The sequence below is a fragment of the Spodoptera frugiperda genome, chromosome 19 (assembly GCF_023101765.2).
Source record: "Spodoptera frugiperda isolate SF20-4 chromosome 19, AGI-APGP_CSIRO_Sfru_2.0, whole genome shotgun sequence".
Taxonomy (NCBI): domain Eukaryota; kingdom Metazoa; phylum Arthropoda; class Insecta; order Lepidoptera; family Noctuidae; genus Spodoptera; species Spodoptera frugiperda.
In genome coordinates this window covers 1,949,725-1,973,633 of record NC_064230.1, presented here as the reverse complement: position 1 = coordinate 1,973,633, position 23,909 = coordinate 1,949,725, and the positions used below count along the sequence as shown (strand labels likewise).

Here is a 23,909-nt window from a genome sequence, read left to right as displayed (position 1 = left end):
TATGAGTTTCTATACAAGACAAACTAAAATCCGTTGCGTGCGATGCGGGCCTGTGGGCGCTTACCTAAATGTGTCACTTTACTCTATTTTTATTTATTATTTTTTGTATTTTAATAAAAGCAATATTATAACATCTATCATTGTATATTTTAACTTTGAATTTATAACGTGCAATGTTAAAATATAAATATATTTTTATTTTTATTTTTAAAGCTTTATATTTAAGTTTAGTATTAATATTAGATATTTTTAAACTAGAATATAAGTTTATAATTGTCGTATTCAGAGTCATTTAATGGTTACTTAACCCAGTCCTTAGCAAAAGGGATGATGACGGGGTATGAAAATTAAAAATCTATTTAGTCCGTCAGTTAGGTAAAGAAAAAATATTAGACACGTATTTTTTTTATTTTGTCATATAAGATAACAATACATAGATAAAACGAATCAAAGTTTAGAATTGGGAGCAAATATGTATGTCATATCTACGTATAAAATGTAGCTAGAAATGACGTCTCACGATATTTCAAATCAATATATCGTCCAAAGTATTTGTTCTCGTAAGAAAACAAAAAAATACGTGTTTAATGTTTTAAAATAATCTACAAGACGGACATTAAAATAAAAATTAGTCATCTACCCTATTGCATCGATACAAAATCGTTACTAAGGAGTAGTTTAAGTAATCATTAAATGTTTCTGAGTGCGACAGTAAGCCAATTAGATGTCTTTTTTTATAATTAGTTATATAATTTATTATTAAAAACTATAAATAATTTTATAAAGTGATTATTTATAAGTATATAAGGCTTTTTAATCAATGTATTTTGTAAACAAACTTAACCATTTTTTGAGATTTTATTATACATGTCCAAATACGATTGTAGCGCTATCTACCTAATGAAAATATGTGCAGAAACTATGTAAAACAAATCGTTTATTCAAAGTCAAAAGTCAAAATTATTTATTTCAAATAGACCAGGAAGGCACTTTTGAACGTCAAAGCAAATATAATAATATTAATAACGTCTGTCTGTCGGTCAGTCCTCTAGTTGCTCTATTTGCTCGTTCCAAAGTGTAGATTCCTATGTAGAAGAACGAGCAAGAAACTCCATAGGTTACTCTTTTTCAATCAGATTCACAATACAATACTTGGTTACATTGATATCTCAAAAAATGGCTAAGTATATAATTTTGTAGCTGTGAAAACATTTGAAAATAATCTACAGTTATTTTCTTTCAATATATTCTTCTCTCTTTTCAAATAAGTGTGGGAGAGCCATGCTTCGGCACTGCTGGACCGGCTCGACCGGAGTGATACCACGGCCGAGTAGAAAACCGTCGTGAAACAACGCTTGCGTTGTGTGAGTGAGGTTACCGGAGGCCCAATTCCCCCTTCCCAATCTTACCAATCCCCGATTCCCCAACAACCCTTAAATTCCTAACCCCAAAAGGCCTGCAACGCACTTGTAACGCCTCTGGTGTTTCAAGTGTCCATGGGCGGCGGCGATTGCTTACCATCAGGTGATACGTCTGCTCATTTACCGGCTTTTACCATATAGAACTAAATATTCTACAATATAGAAATAAATATTCTATAGAGAGAAGATCAAAGATTAAATGAAACTGATTCATCGTTCATAATTAAACCATTCATTCATTTTCAAACGTACAAGAATTGAGAGTGAATGAAAATGGGTTCAATCCGAATGGTAGAGTCCTAGTTTCATTCGGTCTTTGAATGAACATTTTTGAATGTTTTCACAGTTTTACCGCCACACTCAGAGTCATTTAATGGTTACTTAACCCAGTCCTTTGCAATTGTTTTCGATACAAAATCGTTACTAAGGAATAGTTTAAGTTATCATTAAATGTCTCTGAGTGCGGCAGTTAGAATAAGTTTTTGTAAGTAGGTGGCGCTAGTGTTTTATTGGCTTTAAAATAATAAACAAGACGGACATTAAGCTCTTGAATTACCGGTATATAGGGTGACTGGTAATTAGTGAACGATATTTAAACACGTGATTGTACTCATGATTACAAACAACTTTCCCGAAGAAACTTGTTTTGTATACTCATTAGTTTTATTTTTATTACAATAACAAAACAACAAAATTTCATTAGCAAGCGCGTGTAAAGTTCCAAAATACCTACCTAGTTACTAGTCTATACAGCGGGCGCCTCGCTGCTAACAGCTGATCATGCGAAAGAACGCTCGCGCGATATAATCTTCGAACACAACACTACCTCCCATTAAAGTCGTGGCAGATACTTTTACCTTATACATATTTTATACAATAGATTTCTTTCATGACACCGAATTATCGAACATAAGAATTAAGCATTAAGCATTTCGCCCGACCCGGGAATCGAACGCGAGACCCTTTGCCCGGTAGTCGCACTTGCAACCACTCAGCCAATGAGGCTTCGGGTTCAATTCCTGGGCTAGTATTACTGGGCTTTTTTCGGTTTTTCGAAAATTTCTCAGTAGTAGCACGGAGTCTGGAAATGTGCCCAGTATATGGCAATAGGCTCACCTCCTATTACATGGGACTTACAACATAAATTGTGAAATGTGGGTGTACATTGGCATTACGTGCCATAATGTGCACCTCTGCCTACCCCTTCGGGGATTAAAGGCGTGACGATATGTATGTATGTATGTATAAATAGTTCTATGCAATGTAAACTTAATATTATGTAAAATAGTGTTTAGCGCCACCGATCGACTATCAACGACAACCCATACCTCTTAATTTTAGCTTGTAAGAGTATAAACCGGCCAAGTTTTGTATATTTTATATTAGATTAATGATACAGACGAGGAGTGATCCAAAATCTAAAATGAAGAGTCCCTCTGTGACTCGAAACTAGTAGAGCTTTTCTCGATTAATGTACGTGAGTAAACCGTAATTAATTGATCCAAAATCATCAGAGATTCGAAGAATACGAAGTTAGGAAGTAGTAATAATTTATTATTAAGAACATGTTGAGTGTTCGAGAGTGCTCGACTTGTTTCAAGCCAGACTGGAGCTCATAATCGTAACAAATCGAGCAGGCTCGAACAGTACCCTTAGTAGAAACAAGAGAGCAGAACGTGCAAGGAATCGGGACGCACTATCGCAATAACACGATATTATCGACCTATGTAACGCGCTTGTATGGGAGTGTGGCGACACGTTGACAAGTGACAAGTGACAAGTGACAGATGACAGAAGTCGCACATAGACTATCGACGAGCAAATCAATGGATGACGTCATAAATATCCTGCATCGCACATATGAAGTTTGCATGCGAATTAACATGGATAGAAAATCCCAACGTACAACAGTTGGGCAGAAAGCCCGCCAGGCACGATCACCTCGCCTGGTCGGAGGATCCTCCTTTTCTTAGGGAACTTTACTCTCTGTTCCCTAAAGGAGTCTTTATTTGTCGTCTAATACCTCGTCTCTACTAGGAACATTTGTCGAGCGACATGTTGACATTTCCGAAGACATCGCCGCGACATTTTTGAAACTGCTCCATGTCGCACAGTCAACAATGTCGTCTGACGTCCAACGTCGTGTTAGGGGTTTGTGAATAACTAAAATACAAAATTAACCCAAAATTACACAATTTTAGCAATAAAAGGAAAGCTCCTCGTCTGTTCACAATATTATAATATTAGTTAGTAATTTTATAAGAATATTTTGTAATCAACACTGCCCTTTATATGTGTAACGCGAATTTAGCATTAATTTAAAATATATTCGAGCTTTATTCTATAATAGAATGGGCTGTGTACTGAATTTTGTTGTTTTATTTACCCATAATTTTATTCCCTAACAATACATTCGGTTTTTAGTTCTAATTCCGCTTATAGATGTATTTTTTAATATGCGGTGTGCAGCGCCCAAAACAGCCATCCCGCCCGCAATTAAATGCTCATGCAGCAGAGGTGCAACATAAAAACACCCACATGAAATACAATTTTATTGGTAAAAATAGAATAGAGTGAAAGTGTTAGCAATTGGCGATCTATTGTCTCTGCCTACCCCCATGGGAGGCGGGCGTAGAATTATGTATGTATGTATTATATGCTATTGCATACCACTCGACATATGTTTCTCTCCTCCACGGAGCATCCTCAGGAGGTGTTGACTCGGCGGCTCCTGCATTCGAATTCGAATATGGAGGGCGGTGTTGCATACCGCATGTTAAAAAATAAATCTATTAACGGTTAAAACTAAAAATCAACAAAATAACTCCTAAGGTTATTTAAACATTATTATTATTTAGACATCACTGCCAAACGGTGAAGGAAATCATCGAGAGAAATCTTGGGTTTATAATATATTTCTAATTTCTAATTATATGTTTGAATTGGCCAACACATCGACTAAACATCGCGAGGGTAGAAGCAACCTGCATTCTGTAAATTGTCAATTCAAAACATTCAAAGTAAACTCGACCAATGACGGGTGAGAATGTGCTCACTACTAATGTAATTACAGAATAACCTAACCGTTCTGACATTAATAACTTTTAACATGTCAAAAGTGAGTTCATTGTCTCGCAATTAATATAAATAACAAAACATTAGTATATAATATATTAAACTAACACAGCATTTTTAATCAATATTGACACAGCTGCTTAATAAAATTACTTTCCAATACTAAGGCGTTTATAATATAATACTATTCTTTGTTGACTAAATAAATAATATTTACCGGACGTAATAAATCATTGAGTAGGAACGATGGATGTTTAATACGTATGAGAGTAGACAGAATGCGGGTATTGCGCATTAATGATTTCTTATTCACTTTCCCAAAATGCCGGCAACGCATTTGTAACCCGTTGTGTTTCGGGTGTCCATGGGCGGTGGTGATTGCAATCCGGCTTATATACCATATGTACTGAATATAAACAATCAATAAACTCACTAAATATAATGTAGCGACCCGAAGTCGCCATAGACTATCGACGAGCAAATCAACGGATGACGTTAAAATCAACGTCAGAAAACAACAGTTGGGCAGAAAGCCCGCCAGGCCGATCACCTAAAGCTGCGGACTACCTAGCGGGTTTACCGGGGCTCCGGCTCGAAACGCAGGAGAAGGAACGGGGTGGTTTTTAGTCAGTAAGAGTCTGACACTTCCTCTCGTCTCACCTAAGGCGGGAAAAGTCATTAGATGATTTCACCCCCTCAAAAAAAAAAGGCACGATCACCTCGCCTGGTCGGAGCATACTCCTTTTCTTAGGGAACTTTACTCCCTATTCCATAAAATGTTTTAAATTGAACATAAAAACAAGAGTGCGTCTACTAATGTGGCCACGGACTGCATATTACGCCAATACATAGCAATGATAATCAATATTGACACAGCTGCATTAACTACTTTCCAACTGTAAGGCTGTATAATATATAATTCTTTGTGTGCAAATAATAATATTTATAACGTAATAAATCATTGAGAGTACAATGGATGTTTAATACGTATGAGAGTAGACAGAATGTTCAGGTATTCGCATTAAATATTTCTAACTCTACTCCGCCTCGTTTGGTAGAGTGGTCGCAAATGCGACCACTCACTCACTCGAGCGGGTTCGATTCCCGGGTCATCCAAAGTATTACTAGGCTTGTTTCGGTCTTTAAAAAAATTCTTAGTAGTAGCACGGTGTCTGAAATTGTGTCCAGAATAATAATATGGCAATAGGTGCACCCCCTTTTATCATGGGACTTAAATACGAATGGTGAAAATGTGGATGTACATTGTATGTAGATTACGTGGCTTCTGCATGTCCCTTTGGGGATAACCAGGCAGTGATGATATATCTGAGCAGAAATAATACGTAAATAATACATTTTTCTAGATATTTCCCGAGCTGCGGATTGATAATGCGGGTGGTACCGGGGCTCCGACATTGACAAAGTAGAAGTAGGAACGGGGTGGCTTTTAGTCACGGATCTCGTAAAAGGCTGCCTTGGGCTCGATGAAACAGTGTCAGGGTCATCGGTCATAAAATATGTCCTATATTGACAACGTATGTGGATGCGTTTAGCTTCCACAATCATATTCATTGGTACACATAGCTTAGCATTGGTGGAAATGGACTGAACTATGTTTTTATATGGAAAGATATTGCTATGGATGGCTTCGACTATTGATAGCGCATACTATAATTTGGCATCTTCTTCGCATAGCTACTTTGCGGTGGCACATCTTCATAGCTAGTATCAGATGAGACGGTCAATAGTCATACTGGCATCTGTCAGCCGCACCTTGTTAGAGCGCATTAGGTTTAACATACCCACTTACACAGTATGAGAAGATAGAGGAAGATAAGATAGTAAGAGGAGAAGAAAAATTGGAGTGCTGAAGACTGTGGCAAACCCTTTTATGGATCGAATTGCGATCTCCTACCAGCCCACCTTCAGGGTGGCTAAGCTCCTATAGACAAGCATGAGGTTTCCATTCCCGACTCCCACAATGGATTATTGAGTATTACCATGTGCAAAATATGATCCGTTAAAAAGAAAGATACACAAAACAACACCTAATAAAAAGCCACTTTCGAAGCCAAATGGACTTTGGACACCCACAACACCAAGGAGTTAATTATTTAAACTGACATGGTCACTAACACTATTGTTAGAACTTGAAACGGATGGACTGATCATCCGCGATCATGGCGCTTGCCGAAATATCGGAAACTCATAGATTCAAATAAACATGGTAAATATCCCGTTTCGACCAAGGGAGTTAGTTACCTACAAGTTTGGTGACGTTCTGGAGATTAGAGATTACAGTATGATGATTTCAGCATAATAATGATACGTGGACATAGAATGCAAGACACGACAGTAGTTTTTTTTATGGTATAAGCCGGTAAACCGATTGACGGATCACCTAATGGTAAGCAATCGCCCACGCCCATGGACATCCCAAACACCATTAGGCGTTACAAGTGCGTTGCCGGCCTTTTAAAGGTTAAGAATCTAAGGGTTCTTGGGGAATCGGGGATTGGGAAGGGGGTATATTACTCCGGTAACTTAACTCACACAACGCAAGCGTTGTTTCACGTCGGTTTACTGTGAGGCCGTGGTATCACTCCGGTTAAGCCGGCCCAGCAGTGCCGAAGCATGGCTCTCCCACACTTAGTATTACCCATCTACGTACTTAACTGCACGGTCAGCGCTGGGCAACTGGCTGCCTTGTAACGTGTAGCGGGTTGATTCCCGCACGAAGCAACTCTTTGTGTGATCCACAAATTGTTGTTTCGGGTCTGCGTGTCATGTGTATGTGAACTTGTATGTTTGTAAACGCACCCACGGCACAGGAGAAAATCCTAGTGTGGGGCAACGTTTTTAAAAACAAGAAAATAATGAGCACTGTCTCGTTGGCCGAGTGGTTGCAAGTGCGACTGCCGGGCAAGGGGTCTCGGGTTCGATTCACGGGTCGGGCGAAGTATTACTGGGCTTTTTTCGGTGTTTCGAAAATTTCTCAGTGCTAGCACGGAGTCTGGAAATGTGTCCGGTAAATGGCAATAGGCTCACCACTTATAACATGGGACTTACAACATAAATTGTGAAGTTTGGGTGCGCCATAATTAGCATTATGCGCCAAAATGTGCACCTCTGCCTACCCCTTCGGGAATGAGCAGCGGACTACCTAGGGGGTTTACCGGGTCTCTGGTTCGAAAGGCAGGAGTAGGAACGGGGTGGTTTTTAGTCAGTAAAAGTCTGACATTCCCTCTCGCCTCGCCCAAGACGGGAGAAGTCATTGGATGATTTCTCCCCTCAAGAAAAGGGATTTTGATGATTTCAGGATAATAATGATACGTGAAGATAGAATGTGAAAAACGCGATAATAGTTTTTTTTATGGTATTAGCCGGTAAACGACCAGACGGTTCATCTGATGGTAAGCAATCGCTGCTGCCTATGAACATCCGAAACACCAAAAGACCAACTTGCCAACCCCTTTGGGAATTAAAGGCTTGACGTTACAAAAAAAAAAAAAATAAAGGAGCAAAAATAAACGCCACGTCCTTTGTCACCTATTACGGAGAAAGTCATTGCTATAAGACCTAATTGACGTCAAGAAACATTGTTTTTTCTAATTAATTATTATATGCAAGACAAATAAATAAAAGGGCCACTTATTGTTGTACAAAACATATGTGCAAATGTGTTTTTGTTTGTCATAAGTAGCTATGGGTTATGAATGCAGTTATTTACTATGATTTGGTATATAAGGCGATGGTACCGATGGTGTAGCATAGAATCACCATGCAGGTTTCTACGGTGCTACTTCTATTAGTGGTAAGTCGGTATTTGTTATTTTTTTATGGTATAAGTCGGTAAACAAGCAGACAGATCACCATCACCATCAGGTGATGGTAAGCTATCGCCGCCGCCATGGATACACAACACCAGAGGCGTTACAAATGCGTTGTCGGCCTTTTGGGGATTAAGAATTTAAGGGTTGTTGGGGAATCAGGGGTTTTTTTGAAGATTGGGAAGGGGATTATTGGGCTTTCGGTAACCTCATTCACACAACTCAGGCGTTGTTTCTTTTGCATTTGGCTTTTTGGGGGTTAGGAACTTAAGGGTTGTTATTAGAATGTGATTAATATTATCTGTAATATAAAAATTTATTGCCAAATTTATGTGTTGCTAAGCGTAAATCTCGAGAAGCGAAGCTAGAGGGAGTGTCAGACTCTTACTGACTAAACACCACCCTGTTCCTACTCCTGCTTTTAAAGCCGGAGTCCTGGTAACGCGACAGGTAGTCCGCAGTTCTAGATTGGCATTAGCATCAGCTTTACTGGGCTTGAGCCCTATCTGTGATGGTCTGATAGCTCTTTCACGCACTGGGTGGGTCTGTTTCTGATCGGGCGACGAGCTACTCTTGCTCGCCGTCTGCAGCCTAAAAAAATATTAGAACTTGTAAGCCCAGGTTTCCTCACAATGTTTTCCTTCACCGTTTGTGTCTAAATAATCTTAGAAAGTACATATAACTCGGAAAAAGTCACATTGGTACTTGCCTTTGGTAGATTTTGAGCCCTCATACGTGAGAAGGAGGTGTCTAAAGCCTCCGGGCAACCAGACTTAGGTATTAACTTACTTATTACTAACTTAAAATTACTTAATTTATATTTTTTTACTTTATTTCAGGCCCTGGTAACTGTCCAGGCGTTACCGAAACGTAAGTAAACTATTCATATTTAAATACTATATTTACTTATACGCAAACTATATTAAATTTAATTATTATGTTATCGGTTTACTCACGTAATTGTTTGACGAGGAACTCGACTAGTTTCAAGCCATGCTAGAGGCTCATATTCATGAGCAGCATTCCACGACAATCGCCGCGTCGTGTGTCGAAACTAGTCGAGTTCCTCGTCAAACAGTTACGTGAGTAAGCCGATAAAATAATAATTAATTTAGTATGTCTCACGAAAGTTACAATAAAATTATATTAAATTTGACTGCACGGTTGGTGCGGCGGCTGGGCAACGTGTAACGGGTTCGATTCCCGCACAAAGCAAATTTCTCAGTATTACCATAGTCTCGAATTGTGCCCGGTATATGGCAATAAACTCACCCTCTATTACATGGGACTAATAACACAAATGGTGAAAAGTCAGTGTACATTGTATAGTGGCATTACGTGCCGTAATGTGCACCTCTGCCTACGTCTTCAGGCGTGACGATACAGTATATAAGACTAATTCTACATTAACTTTTTTTAACCCAACAGCCAATGACGGTGGTGACAAGGCTATTGAAAGAAAACCTTGCAATGGCGACCATGAGACGACCAAGAAACAAACGGTTCATGTAGAAAAAACCAGCAGTGGCTCTAAATCCCATAGCAAAATACAATCCACTTCTCGCAGCCATTATGAGAAGACAGATCCAGATCACATCAAATCTGATTCGGAATCTAATACTCGTTTTGAAAATCAGAACAGTGGTTATAATGAACATATAAAGGCTAATTCTACTAAAACTGACACTGAAAGCCACGGCAAAGACCATACAAAGAAGACTTCTTCTAATGCCGCTCATGTAGAGAAGACTAGTGGTACTTACAATCAGGAAACTAAAGGAAACTTTTCATCTAACAGCAATTATGAAAAGAAGAATGATTATGAACATTCAGATTACTCTTCTAATGGCAATATTGAACAGAAGAATAGTGAACACAATGATCAGACTAAAATAGATTCGTCTGCAAATCAGACTTACGAGAAAAAGAAGGGTTATGAACATAACGATACTTCTTGTGATACCAACGTTGAACAGAAGAACGATGAGAAGAACAGTGAAACTAAAATAAAAGATTCTTATAACAGTCATTACGAAAAGGACGGAGATAAGGTAAACGTCGATGCTTGTTCCAATACCAATATTGAGCAAGAGAACACTGAAAATGAAAAAGAAACTAAAGTACAGGACTCTTCAAAAACTCATAATGAAAAGAGTAAAGACTACGAACACACGGATGAATCTTACAATACCAATGTAGAGGAAAAGAACAATGAGAAGAAAGATGAGACAAATATAAACCAATCTTCTAACGTTCAATACGAAAAGGACAAAAATTGTGAACATGCAGATTCAAATTCCCACACAAATATTCAACAAAAGAACAGTGAAAGACAGGATGAAACGACAGTGAATGATTCTGGTTTTAAACATTATGAGAAGAGAAAAGGCCATGAACATAGACATTCTTCTTCCAAAACCGACATAGAACAAAATAACAGACAATACGAAGACGAAACGAATATAGACGCTACAGGAACCGACCACTATGAAAATAACAATGGAAATGAACGCCAAGAATCTTATTACAATACAGATATTGATCAAGAAAATAGTGAAAATGAGGATCATACAAAAGTAAGCTATTCTTCTGAAAACACTGACAAAAAGCACAAACGAGGATGTCGTCATCACAAAACACTAAATGGTGATAGCGAACAAGATAAAAGTACTAGCGCTGACAATCACGAAGACTCCTCTACTGAATTTGAATCTGAAAGCTCAGATGAAAACAGTAGCAGTGGTGAAAATGATGAAACTAGTGAACAAGGGAATGACACCAACGAAAATAAACACCACAACAATAAGCGAAACAGTCCTGGGGACAAAGCTAATGAATCCAATAATAAACCAAAGGGCAACCGTCCTGGAAAGGGTGATGGCTCCCACACACCTAAGAGAAACGGTTCTGGACAAGACGATGGTGACAACTCCAAGGAACCTAAGAAAGACAGACCTGGGGACAAAGATGATACAAACAAGCACCAACCGAAGCACCACAAAGGATGCAAACACCACATAACGGATAGTGAACATCCAAGTGGTGACAAGAATCACAGTTCTGAAAAGAATGATGGCTCCAAGGTACCAAACGGAGGTAGTTCTGGAAAGGGTGATGCCTCCCACACACCTAAGAAAACGGTTCTGGACAAGACGATGGTGACAACTCCAAGGAACCTAAGAAAGACAGACCTGGGGACAAAGATGATACAAACAAGCACCAACCGAAGCACCACAAAGGATGCAAACACCACATAACGGATAGTGAACATCCAAGTGGTGACAAGAATCACAGTTCTGAAAAGAATGATGGCTCCAAGGTACCTAACGGAGGTAGTTCTGGAAAGGGTGATGCCTCCAAGGAACCTAAGGGAGGTAGTTCTGATGTTGGTGATGTTGACACAACTAAACCTGATGATGATGATGGTGATGTTGACACAACTAAACCTGATGATGATGATGGTGATGTTGACACAACTAAACCTGATGATGATGATGGTGATGTTGACACAACTAAACCTGATGATGATGATGGTGATGTTGACACAACTAAACCTGATGATGATGATGGTGATGTTGACACAACTAAACCTGACGATACTGATGTTGATAATGATGGTGATGATGACACAACTAAACCTGATGATGATGATGGTGATGTTGACACAACTAAACCTGACGATACTGATGTTGATAATGATGATGATGATGACACAACTAAACCTGATGATGATGATGGTGATGTTGACACAACTAAACCTGATGATGATGATGGTGATGTTGACACAACTAAACCTGATGATGATGATGGTGATGTTGACACAACTGAAACGATACTGATGTTGATAATGATGATGGCTGACACAACTAAACCTGTGATGACACAACTAAACCTGACGATCTGATGTTGATAATGGGATGATGACACAACTAAACCTGATGATGATGATGGTGATGTTGACACAACTAAACCTGATGATGATGATGGTGATGTTGACACAACTGAACCTGAAGATAATGAATTTGAATCTGAAAGCTCAGATGAAAACAGTAGCAGTGGTGAAAATGATGAAACTAGTGAACAAGGGAATGACACCAACGATACCCACAACAATAACGGAACAGTAGTTCTGAAAAGGGTGATGGCTCCCACACACCTAAGAGAAACGGTTCTGGACAAGACGATGGTGACAACTCCAAGGAACCTAAGGGAGGAAATTCTAAAAAGGGTGATGCCTCCAAGGTACCTAACGGAGGTAGTTCTGAAAAGGGTGATGCCTCCAAGGTACCTAACGGAGGTAGTTCTGAAAAGGGTGATGCCTCCAAGGTACCTAACGGAGGTAGTTCTGAAAAGGGTGATGGCTCCAAGGTACCTAACGGAGGTAGTTCTGAAAAGGGTGATGCCTCCAAGGTACCTAACGGAGGTAGTTCTGAAAAGGGTGATGGCTCCAAGGTACCTAACGGAGGTAGTTCTGAAAAGGGTGATGCCTCCAAGGTACCTAACGGAGGTAGTTCTGAAAAGGGTGATGCCTCCAAGGTACCTAACGGAGGTAGTTCTGAAAAGGGTGATGCCTCCAAGGTACCTAACGGAGGTAGTTCTGAAAAGGGTGATGCCTCCAAGGTACCTAACGGAGGTAGTTCTGGAAAGGGTGATGGCTCCCACACACCTAAGAGAAACGGTTCTGGACAAGACGATGGTGACAACTCCAAGGAACCTAAGAAAGACAGACCTGGGGACAAAGATGATACAAACAAGCACCAACCGAAGCACCACAAAGGATGCAAACACCACATAACGGATAGTGAACATCCAAGTGGTGACAAGAATCACAGTTCTGGAAAGGGTGATGCCTCCAAGGAACCTAAGGGAGGTAGTTCTGGAAAGGGTGGTGGCTCCCACACACCTAAGAGAAACGGTTCTGGACAAGACGATGGTGACAACTCCAAGGAACCTAAGAAAGACAGACCTGGGGACAAAGATGATACAAACAAGCACCAACCGAAGCACCACAAAGGATGCAAACACCACATAACGGATAGTGAACATCCAAGTGGTGACAAGAATCACAGTTCTGAAAAGAATGATGGCTCCAAGGTACCTAACGGAGGTAGTTCTGGAAAGGGTGATGCCTCCAAGGAACCTAAGGGAGGTAGTTCTGAATGTTGACACAACTAAACCTGATGATGATGATGGTGATGACACAACTAAACCTGATGATGATGATGGTGATGTTGACACAACTAAACCTGATGATGATGATGGTTCTGGACAAGAAACCTGATGATGATGATGACTCCAAGGAACCTAAGATGATGGTGATGTTGACACAACTAAACCTGACGATACTAAAGGTGATAATGATGTTGACACAACTAAACCTGATGATGATGAATGATGACACAACTAAACCTGATGATGATGATGGTGATGTTGACACAACTAAACCTGATGATGATGATGGTGATGTTGACACAACTCCTGATGATGATGATGGTGATGTTGACACAACTAACCTGATGATGAAGGATGGTGAGTTGACACAACTAAACCTGAAATGATGGTGATGATGACACAACTAAACCTGACGATACTAAAGGTGATAACGATGATGACACAACTAAACTGGACAAGACGATGGTGACAACTCCAAGGAACCTAAGAAAGACAGACCTGGGGACAAAGATGATACAAACAAGCACCAACCGAAGCACCACAAAGGATGCAAACACCACATAACGGATAGTGAACATCCAAGTGGTGACAAGAATCACAGTTCTGAAAAGAATGATGCCTCCAAGGAACCTAAGGGAGGTAGTTCTGGAAAGGGTGGTGGCTCCCACACACCTAAGAGAAACGGTTCTGGACAAGACGATGGTGACAACTCCAAGGAACCTAAGAAAGACAGACCTGGGGACAAAGATGATACAAACAAGCACCAACCGAAGCACCACAAAGGATGCAAACACCACATAACGGATAGTGAACATCCAAGTGGTGACAAGAATCACAGTTCTGAAAAGAATGATGGCTCCAAGGTACCTAACGGAGGTAGTTCTGGAAAGGGTGATGCCTCCAAGGAACCTAAGGGAGGTAGTTCTGATGTTGGTGATGTTGACACAACTAAACCTGATGATGATGATGGTGATGATGACACAACTAAACCTGATGATGATGATGGTGATGTTGACACAACTAAACCTGATGATGATGATGGTGATGTTGACACAACTAAACCTGATGATGATGATGGTGATGTTGACACAACTAAACCTGATGATGATGATGGTGATGTTGACACAACTAAACCTGACGATACTGATGTTGATAATGATGGTGATGTTGACACAACTAAACCTGATGATGATGATGGTGATGTTGACTAAACCTGACGATACTGATGTTGATAATGATGATGATGATGACACAACTAAACCTGATGATGATGATGGTGATGTTGACACAACTAAACCTGATGATGATGATGGTGATGTTGACAAACTAAACCTGATGATGACACAACTGAACCTGACGATACTGATGTTGATAATGATGATGATGATGACACAACCCTGATGATGATGATGGTGATGTTGACACAACTAAACCTGACGATACTGATGTTGATAATGATGATGATGATGACACAACTAAACCTGATGATGATGATGGTGATGTTGACACAACTAAACCTGATGATGATGATGGTGATGTTGACACAACTGAACCTGAAGATAATGAATTTGAATCTGAAAGCTCAGATGAAAACAGTAGCAGTGGTGAAAATGATGAAACTAGTGAACAAGGGAATGACACCAACGAAAATAAACACCACAACAATAAGCGAAACAGTCCTGGGGACAAAGCTAATGAATCCAATAATAAACCAAAGGGCAACCGTCCTGGAAAGGGTGATGGCTCCCACACACCTAAGAGAAACGGTTCTGGACAAGACGATGGTGACAACTCCAAGGAACCTAAGGGAGGTAGTTCTGAAAAGGGTGATGCCTCCAAGGAACCTAAGGGAGGTAGTTCTGGAAAGGGTGATGGCTCCCACACACCTAAGAGAAACGGTTCTGGACAAGACGATGGTGACAACTCCAAGGAACCTAAGAAAGACAGACCTGAAGGTAACAACACACACCCTGATGATAATTCTAGTGCATCAAACAAGCAGCCTAAAGACAGTGCAGAAGGTAGTGGCACCAGCGAAGAAGTAAATGGATGGAACAGAAGAATAGTGGTGAGAATCCAAGTAAAGATACCAAGTCCAGATATAGAGTCTGATGAAAATAGTTCTCTACCGCATAAGCATGTTCACAAACGCAGTGCGGAAAAGAAATGCAAGAAGAGACATCATATTCCACCATCATATTCTGAAGATGATTCTTCTAACTCTAGCTCTGATCAAATTGACGACACAAGTGAATCTGTCAGTGCAAAAAAGAAATGCACGAAAAACCATCATCATCACCTGATGACGATAATACAACTGAACCTGACGATACTAAAGGTGATAATGATGATGATGTTGACACAACTGAACCTGAAGATAATGATGGTGATGTTGACACAACTAAACCTGATGATGATGATGGTGATGTTGACACAACTAAACCTGATGATGATGATGGTGATGATGACACAACTAAACCTGATGATGATGATGGTGATGATGACAAAGATGATACAAACAAGCACCAACCGAAGCACCACAAAGGATGCAAACACCACATAACGGATAGTGAACATCCAAGTGGTGACAAGAATCACAGTTCTGAAAAGAATGATGGCTCCAAGGAACCTAACGGAGGTAGTTCTGGAAAGGGTGATGGCTCCCACACACCTAAGAGAAACGGTTCTGGACAAGACGATGGTGACAACTCCAAGGAACCTAAGAAAGACAGACCTGGGGACAAAGATGATACAAACAAGCACCAACCGAAGCACCACAAAGGATGCAAACACCACATAACGGATAGTGAACATCCAAGTGGTGACAAGAATCACAGTTCTGAAAAGAATGATGGCTCCAAGGTACCTAACGGAGGTAGTTCTGGAAAGGGTGATGGCTCCCACACACCTAAGAGAAACGGTTCTGGACAAGACGATGGTGACAACTCCAAGGAACCTAAGGGAGGTAGTTCTAAAAAGGGTGATGCCTCCAAGGAACCTAAGGGAGGTAGTTCTGAAAAGAATGATGGCTCCAAGGTACCAAACGGAGGTAGTTCTGGAAAGGGTGATGCCTCCAAGGAACCTAAGGGAGGTAGTTCTGGAAAGGGTGATGGCTCCCACACACCTAAGAGAAACGGTTCTGGACAAGACGATGGTGACAACTCCAATGATAGAAAATGTGATGGTGTTAACTGTGAAAAATATAAGGATGTAAATGGTACCGAAGGTAACAACACACACCCTGATGATAATTCTAGTGCATCAAACAAGAAGCCTGAAGACAGTGCAGAAGGTAGTGGCAAGAAGACCAGCGAAGAAGTAAATGGATCTCCGGAAGGAATAGTGGTAAATCCAAGGATACTTCAAGTAGTATCTGATGAAAATAGGTGATGTCCACAAACGCAGTGCGGAAAAGAAATGCAAGAAGAGACATCATATTCCACCATCATATTCTGAAGATGATTCTTCTAACTCTAGCTCTGATCAAATTGACGACACAAGTGAATCTGTCAGTGCAAAAAAGAAATGCACGAAAAACCATCATCATCATCATATAAAACCTGATGACGATAATACAACTGAACCTGACGATACTAAAGGTGATAATGATGATGATGTTGACACAACTGAACCTGAAGATAATGATGGTGATGTTGACCTCCTGATGATGATGATGGTGACCAAATAAACCTGGATGATGATGGTGATGATGACACAACTAAACCTGAAAAGGTGATGATGACAAAGATGATACAAACAAGCACCAACCGAAGCACCACAAAGGATGCAAACACCACATAACGGATAGTGAACATCCAAGTGGTGACAAGAATCACAGTTCTGAAAAGAATGATGGCTCCAAGGTACCTAACGGAGGTAGTTCTGGAAAGGGTGATGGCTCCCACACACCTAAGAGAAACGGTTCTGGACAAGACGATGGTGACAACTCCAAGGAACCTAAGAAAGACAGACCTGGGGACAAAGATGATAAAAACAAGCACCAACCGAAGCACCACAAAGGATGCAAACACCACATAACGGATAGTGAACATCCAAGTGGTGACAAGAATCACAGTTCTGAAAAGAATGATGGCTCCAAGGTACCTAACGGAGGTAGTTCTGGAAAGGGTGATGCCTCCAAGGTACCTAACGGAGGTTCTGGAAAAGACGATGGTGACAACTCCAAGGAACCTAAGGACAGACCTGACAAAGATGATACCAAGCACCAACCGAAGCACCACAAAGGATGCAAACACTAACGGATAGTGAACATCCAGTGGTGACAAGAATCACAGTTCTGAAAAGGGTGATGCCTCCAAGGTACCTAACGGAGGTAGTTCTGAAAAGGGTGATGCCTCCAAGGTACCTAACGGAGGTAGTTCTGAAAAGGGTGACAACTCCAAGGTACCTAACGGAGGTAGTTCTGAAAAGGGTGACAACTCCAAGGTACCTAAGGTAGACCTGGGGAAAAGATGATACAAACAAGAGGTAGTGCAAACACCACATAACGGATAGTGAAAAGGGTGATGCCTCCAAGGAACCTAACGGAAGTAGTTCTGAAAAGGGTGATGGCTCCAAGGTACCTAACGGAGGTAGTTCTGGAAAGGGTGATGCCTCCAAGGTACCTAACGGAAGTAGTTCTGAAAAGGGTGATGGCTCCCACACACCTAAGAGAAACGGTTCTGGACAAGACGATGGTGACAACTCCAAGGAACCTAAGAAAGACAGACCTGGGGACAAAGATGATACAAACAAGCACCAACCGAAGCACCACAAAGGATGCAAACACCACATAACGGATAGTGAACATCCAAGTGGTGACAAGAATCACAGTTCTGAAAAGAATGATGGCTCCAAGGTACCTAACGGAGGTAGTTCTGAAAAGGGTGATGCCTCCAAGGTACCTAACGGAGGTAGTTCTGAAAAGGGTGATGGCTCCAAGGTACCTAACGGAGGTAGTTCTGAAAAGGGTGATGCCTCCAAGGTACCTAACGGAGGTAGTTCTGAAAAGGGTGATGGCTCCAAGGTACCTAACGGAGGTAGTTCTGAAAAGGGTGATGGCTCCAAGGAACCTGAGGAAGGTAGTTCTGGAAAGGGTGATGGCTCCCACACACCTAAGAGAAACGGTTCTGGACAAGACGATGGTGACAACTCCAAGGAACCTAAGAAAGACAGACCTGGGGACAAAGATGATACAAACAAGCACCAACCGAAGCACCACAAAGGATGCAAACACCACATAACGGATAGTGAACATCCAAGTGGTGACAAGAATCACAGTTCTGAAAAGAATGATGGCTCCAATGACCACAAAAAGAATAGTAATGAAACTAAAGATATCTCAAATGACGATACAGACACACATCCAGTAACTAATCATGTATGTAAACATCATCCTCACAAACACAGAGTAAGTAACATTAAAGTTATTCCAAAACGTAGACATCCGCATAAAAGACATAGATGTCATGCTCACGGTGAACCGTTATCCGACGAAAATGTCAGCGAACAGCAAGACACGGGATCGCACAGCAGTGAACATAAGAAGGTACATCATCCTAGATGCCATAGAAAATGTGATGGTGTTAACTGTGAAAAATATAAGGATGTAAATGGTACCGAAGGTAACAACACACACCCTGATGATAATTCTAGTGCATCAAACAAGAAGCCTGAAGACAGTGCAGAAGGTAGTGGCAAGAAGACCAGCGAAGAAGTAAATGGATCTCCGGAACAGAAGAATAGTGGTGAGAATCCAAGTAAAGATACTTCAAGTCCAGATATAGAGTCTGATGAAAATAGTTCTCTACCGCATAAGCATGTTCACAAACGCAGTGCGGAAAAGAAATGCAAGAAGAGACATCATATTCCACCATCATATTCTGAAGATGATTCTTCTAACTCTAGCTCTGATCAAATTGACGACACAAGTGAATCTGTCAGTGCAAAAAAGAAATGCACGAAAAACCATCATCATCATATAAAACCTGATGACGATAACACAACTGAACCTGACGATACTAAAGGTGATAATGATGATGATGTTGACACAACTAAACCTAAAGATAATGATGGTGATGATGACACAACTAAACCTAAAGATAATGATGGTGATGATGACACAACTAAACCTAAAGATAATGATGGTGATGATGACACAACTAAACCTGATGATGATGATGGTGATGTTGACACAACTAAACCTAAAGATAATGATGGTGATGTTGACACAACTAAACCTAAAGATAATGATGGTGATGATGACACAACTAAACCTAAAGATAATGATGGTGATGATGACACAACTAAACCTAAAGTTAATGATGGTGATGATGACACAACTAAACCTAAAGATAATGATGGTGATGTTGACACAACTAAACCTAAAGATAATGATGGTGATGATGACACAACTAAACCTAAAGATAATGATGGTGATGTTGACACAACTAAACCTAAAGATAATGATGGTGATGATGACACAACTAAACCTGATGATGATGATGGTGATGATGACACAACTAAACCTAAAGATAATGATGGTGATGTTGACACAACTAAACCTAAAGATAATGATGGTGATGATGACACAACTAAACCTAAAGATAATGATGGTGATGATGACACAACTAAACCTAAAGATAATGATGGTGATGATGACACAACTAAACCTAAAGATAATGATGGTGATGTTGACACAACTAAACCTAAAGATAATGATGGTGATGATGACACAACTAAACCTAAAGATAATGATGGTGATGTTGACACAACTAAACCTAAAGATAATGATGGTGATGATGACACAACTAAACCTAAAGATAATGATGGTGATGATGACACAACTAAACCTAAAGATAATGATGGTGATGATGACACAACTAAACCTAAAGATAATGATGGTGATGTTGACACAACTAAACCTGATGATGATGATGGTGATGTTGACACAACTAAACCTGATGATGATGATGGTGATGTTGACACAACTAAACCTGATGATGATGATGATGATGATGACACAACTAAACCTGATGATGATGATGATGATGATGACACAACTGAACCTGAAGATGATGATGATGACGATGACACAACTGAACCTGACGATACTGATGATGATAATGATACTGATGAGAGCGAGGACAGTGATGATACTAGTGACAGCAGCGATTCCAGCTCAAGCGACAGTGACAGCTCTGTATCAGACAGCTCTGATCAAAGTGACGACAAAAGTGAATCTGTCAGTGCAAAAAAGAAATGTACGAAAAACCATCATCATCATCATATAAAACCTGATGACGATAACACAACTGAACCTGACGATACTAAAGGTGATAATGATGGTGATGATGACACAACTAAACCTAAAGATAATGATGGTGATGTTGACACAACTAAACCTAAAGATAATGATGGTGATGATGACACAACTAAACCTAAAGATAATGATGGTGATGATGACACAACTAAACCTAAAGATAATGATGGTGATGATGACACAACTAAACCTAAAGATAATGATGGTGATATTGACACAACTAAACCTAAAGATAATGATGGTGATGATGACACAACTAAACCTAAAGATAATGATGGTGATGATGACACAACTAAACCTAAAGATAATGATGGTGATGATGACACAACTAAACCTAAAGATAATGATGGTGATGTTGACACAACTAAACCTGATGATGATGATGGTGATGTTGACACAACTAAACCTGATGATGATGATGATGATGATGACACAACTGAACCTGAAGATAATGATGATGACGATGACACAACTGAACCTGACGATACTGATGATGATAATGATACTGATGAGAGCGAGGACAGTGATGATACTAGTGACAGCAGCGATTCCAGCTCAAGCGACAGTGACAGCTCTGTATCAGACAGCTCTGATCAAAGTGACGACAAAAGTGAATCTGTCAGTGCAAAAAAGAAATGTACGAAAAACCATCATCATCATCATATAAAACCTGATGACGATAACACAACTGAACCTGACGATACTAAAGGTGATAATGATGGTGATGATGACACAACTAAACCTAAAGATAATGATGGTGATGATGACACAACTAAACCTAAAGATAATGATGGTGATGATGACACAACTAAACCTAAAGATAATGATGGTGATGATGACACAACTAAACCTAAAGATAATGATGGTGATGATGACACAACTAAACCTAAAGATAATGATGGTGATGTTGACACAACTAAACCTAAAGATAATGATGGTGATGATGACACAACTAAACCTAAAGATAATGATGGTGATGATGACACAACTAAACCTAAAGATAATGATGGTGATGATGACACAACTAAACCTAAAGATAATGATGGTGATGTTGACACAACTAAACCTAAAGATAATGATGGTGATGTTGACACAACTAAACCTAAAGATAATGATGGTGATGATGACACAACTAAACCTAAAGATAATGATGGTGATGATGACACAACTAAACCTAAAGATAATGATGGTGATGATGACGCAACTAAACCTGATGATGATGATGGTGATGTTGACACAACTAAACCTAAAGATAATGATGGTGATGTTGACACAACTAAACCTAAAGATAATGATGGTGATGATGACACAACTAAACCTAAAGATAATGATGGTGATGATGACGCAACTAAACCTGATGATGATGATGATGATGATGACACAACTAAACCTGATGATGATGATGGTGATGTTGACACAACTAAACCTGATGATGATGACGGTGATGTTGACACAACTAAACCTGATGATGATGATGGTGATGATGACGATGACACAACTGAACCTGACGATACTGATGATGATAATGATGATGACACAACTGAACCTGACGATACTGATGATGATAATGATACTGATGAGAGCGAGGACAGTGATGATACTAGTGACAGCAGCGATTCCAGCTCAAGCGACAGTGACAGCTCTGTATCAGACAGCTCTGATCAAAGTGACGACACAAGTGAATCTGTCAGTGCAAAAAAGAAATGCACGAAAAACCATCATCATCATCATCATATAAAACCTGATGACGATAACACAACTGAACCTGTCGATACTGATGTTGATAATGATACTGATGAGAGCGACAACAGTGATGATACTAGTGACAGCAGCGATTCCAGCTCAAGCGACAGTGATAATCTGTATCAGACAGCTGATGAAAGTGATGACACAAGTGAACCTGTCAGTGCAAAAAAGAAATGACGATGAACCACATCATATAAAACCTGATGACGATAACACAACTGAACCTGACGATACTGATGTTGATAATGATGGTGATGATGACACAACTAAACCTGACGATACTGATGTTGATAATGATGGTGATGATGACACAACTAAACCTGATGATGATGATGGTGATGTTGACACAACTAAACCTGATGATGATGATGGTGATGTTGACACAACTAAACCTGATGATGATGATGGTGATGATGACACAACTAAACCTGATGATGATGATGGTGATGATGACACAACTAAACCTGATGATGATGATGGTGATGTTGACACAACTAAACCTGATGATGATGATGATGGTGATGTTGACACAACTAAACCTGATGATGATGATGGTGATGTTGACACAACTAAACCTGATGATGATGATGGTGATGTTGACACAACTAAACCTGATGATGATGATGGTGATGATGACACAACTAAACCTGATGATGATGATGGTGATGATGACACAACTAAACCTGATGATGATGATGGTGATGTTGACACAACTAAACCTGATGATGATGATGGTGATGTTGACACAACTAAACCTGATGATGATGATGGTGATGTTGACACAACTAAACCTGATGATGATGATGGTGATGTTGACACAACTAAACCTGATGATGATGATGGTGATGTTGACACAACTAAACCTGATGATGATGATGGTGATGTTGACACAACTAAACCTGACGATACTAAAGGTGATAATGATGATGACACAACTGAACCTGACAACACTGAAAGCGATGAGTCGAGTCAAAGTTCCGATTCAATCGACAGTATAGGAACTAGCGGTAGCGAAAGTTTCGAATCAAGCCAAAGCTACGATTCGAGCGAAAGCAATGATATCAGCGAAAGCGACGAGTCCAGTTCAAACGTTGAAACGAGCGACAGCGATTCGGATAGCAATAGCGATAGCAATTCTTCCAGCAGTAGCGAATCGTCTAGCGACAGTGATAGCTCTTCATCAAGCGACAGTGATGAAAGCTCTGATAGCCAATCGACTGATGATGATTCCTCCGATGATACAGTTAAAAGAAGATGTAACAGTACTTGTGCAGTTTGTGGCAAAAAAGGGCACACCATCATTAATGTAGATAATAACAGCGATACTGAAAACGAGCCTTCTGG

The 23,909-nt window shown here is 40.0% G+C and overlaps 4 protein-coding genes across 4 annotated transcripts; all 4 read left to right on the top strand.

Annotated features, from left to right (window-relative positions):
* The first annotated feature begins 8,277 nt into the window (after nucleotides 1-8,277).
* LOC118280890 (uncharacterized protein DDB_G0290685-like) lies at nucleotides 8,278-11,583 on the top strand. The gene is made up of 3 exons (XM_050700628.1): nucleotides 8,278-8,310; nucleotides 9,166-9,196; nucleotides 9,755-11,583. The coding sequence occupies exons 1-3, from the start codon at nucleotides 8,278-8,280 to the stop codon at nucleotides 11,581-11,583; spliced, it is 1,893 nt and encodes a 630-aa protein (XP_050556585.1).
* Nucleotides 11,584-12,309: 726 nt separating this feature from the next.
* LOC126911783 (cylicin-2-like) lies at nucleotides 12,310-14,369 on the top strand. The gene is made up of 4 exons (XM_050700627.1): nucleotides 12,310-12,402; nucleotides 12,464-13,475; nucleotides 13,958-14,305; nucleotides 14,362-14,369. The coding sequence occupies exons 1-4, from the start codon at nucleotides 12,310-12,312 to the stop codon at nucleotides 14,367-14,369; spliced, it is 1,461 nt and encodes a 486-aa protein (XP_050556584.1).
* Nucleotides 14,370-15,027: 658 nt separating this feature from the next.
* LOC126911782 (uncharacterized) lies at nucleotides 15,028-17,757 on the top strand. Its single transcript, XM_050700626.1, has 5 exons — nucleotides 15,028-15,120; nucleotides 15,234-15,884; nucleotides 16,022-16,884; nucleotides 16,976-17,145; nucleotides 17,231-17,757. The coding sequence occupies exons 1-5, from the start codon at nucleotides 15,028-15,030 to the stop codon at nucleotides 17,755-17,757; spliced, it is 2,304 nt and encodes a 767-aa protein (XP_050556583.1).
* Nucleotides 17,758-17,849: 92 nt separating this feature from the next.
* On the top strand, nucleotides 17,850-23,232 carry LOC126911781 (dentin sialophosphoprotein-like; the record flags this gene model as incomplete). Its single annotated transcript, XM_050700625.1, has 5 exons — nucleotides 17,850-17,860; nucleotides 18,014-19,524; nucleotides 20,572-20,832; nucleotides 21,268-21,528; nucleotides 22,631-23,232. Coding segments are annotated over exons 1-5 (2,646 nt in total), but the record flags the coding sequence as incomplete, so codon positions are not given.
* Nucleotides 23,233-23,909: the final 677 nt, after the last annotated feature.

Bases quoted from the DNA above. Each gene is read 5' to 3' on its own strand.
- LOC118280890 (XM_050700628.1), top strand. From the start codon at position 8,278: ATGCAGGTTTCTACGGTGCTACTTCTATTAGTG. The intron at 8,311-9,165 runs GTAAGTCGGTAT...ACTTTATTTCAG, and splicing joins CGGTGCTACTTCTATTAGTG to GCCCTGGTAACTGTCCAGGC. The intron at 9,197-9,754 runs GTAAGTAAACTA...TTAACCCAACAG, and splicing joins TGTCCAGGCGTTACCGAAAC to CCAATGACGGTGGTGACAAG.
- LOC126911783 (XM_050700627.1), top strand. From the start codon at position 12,310: ATGGTGATGTTGACACAACTGAACCTGAAGATAATGAATTTGAATCTG. The intron at 12,403-12,463 runs GTGAACAAGGGA...AGTTCTGAAAAG, and splicing joins TGGTGAAAATGATGAAACTA to GGTGATGGCTCCCACACACC. The intron at 13,476-13,957 runs GTAGTTCTGAAT...AAACTGGACAAG, and splicing joins CTCCAAGGAACCTAAGGGAG to ACGATGGTGACAACTCCAAG.
- LOC126911782 (XM_050700626.1), top strand. From the start codon at position 15,028: ATGGTGATGTTGACACAACTGAACCTGAAGATAATGAATTTGAATCTG. The intron at 15,121-15,233 runs GTGAACAAGGGA...CGTCCTGGAAAG, and splicing joins TGGTGAAAATGATGAAACTA to GGTGATGGCTCCCACACACC. The intron at 17,146-17,230 runs GTGATGTTGACC...AAACCTGAAAAG, and splicing joins TGAACCTGAAGATAATGATG to GTGATGATGACAAAGATGAT.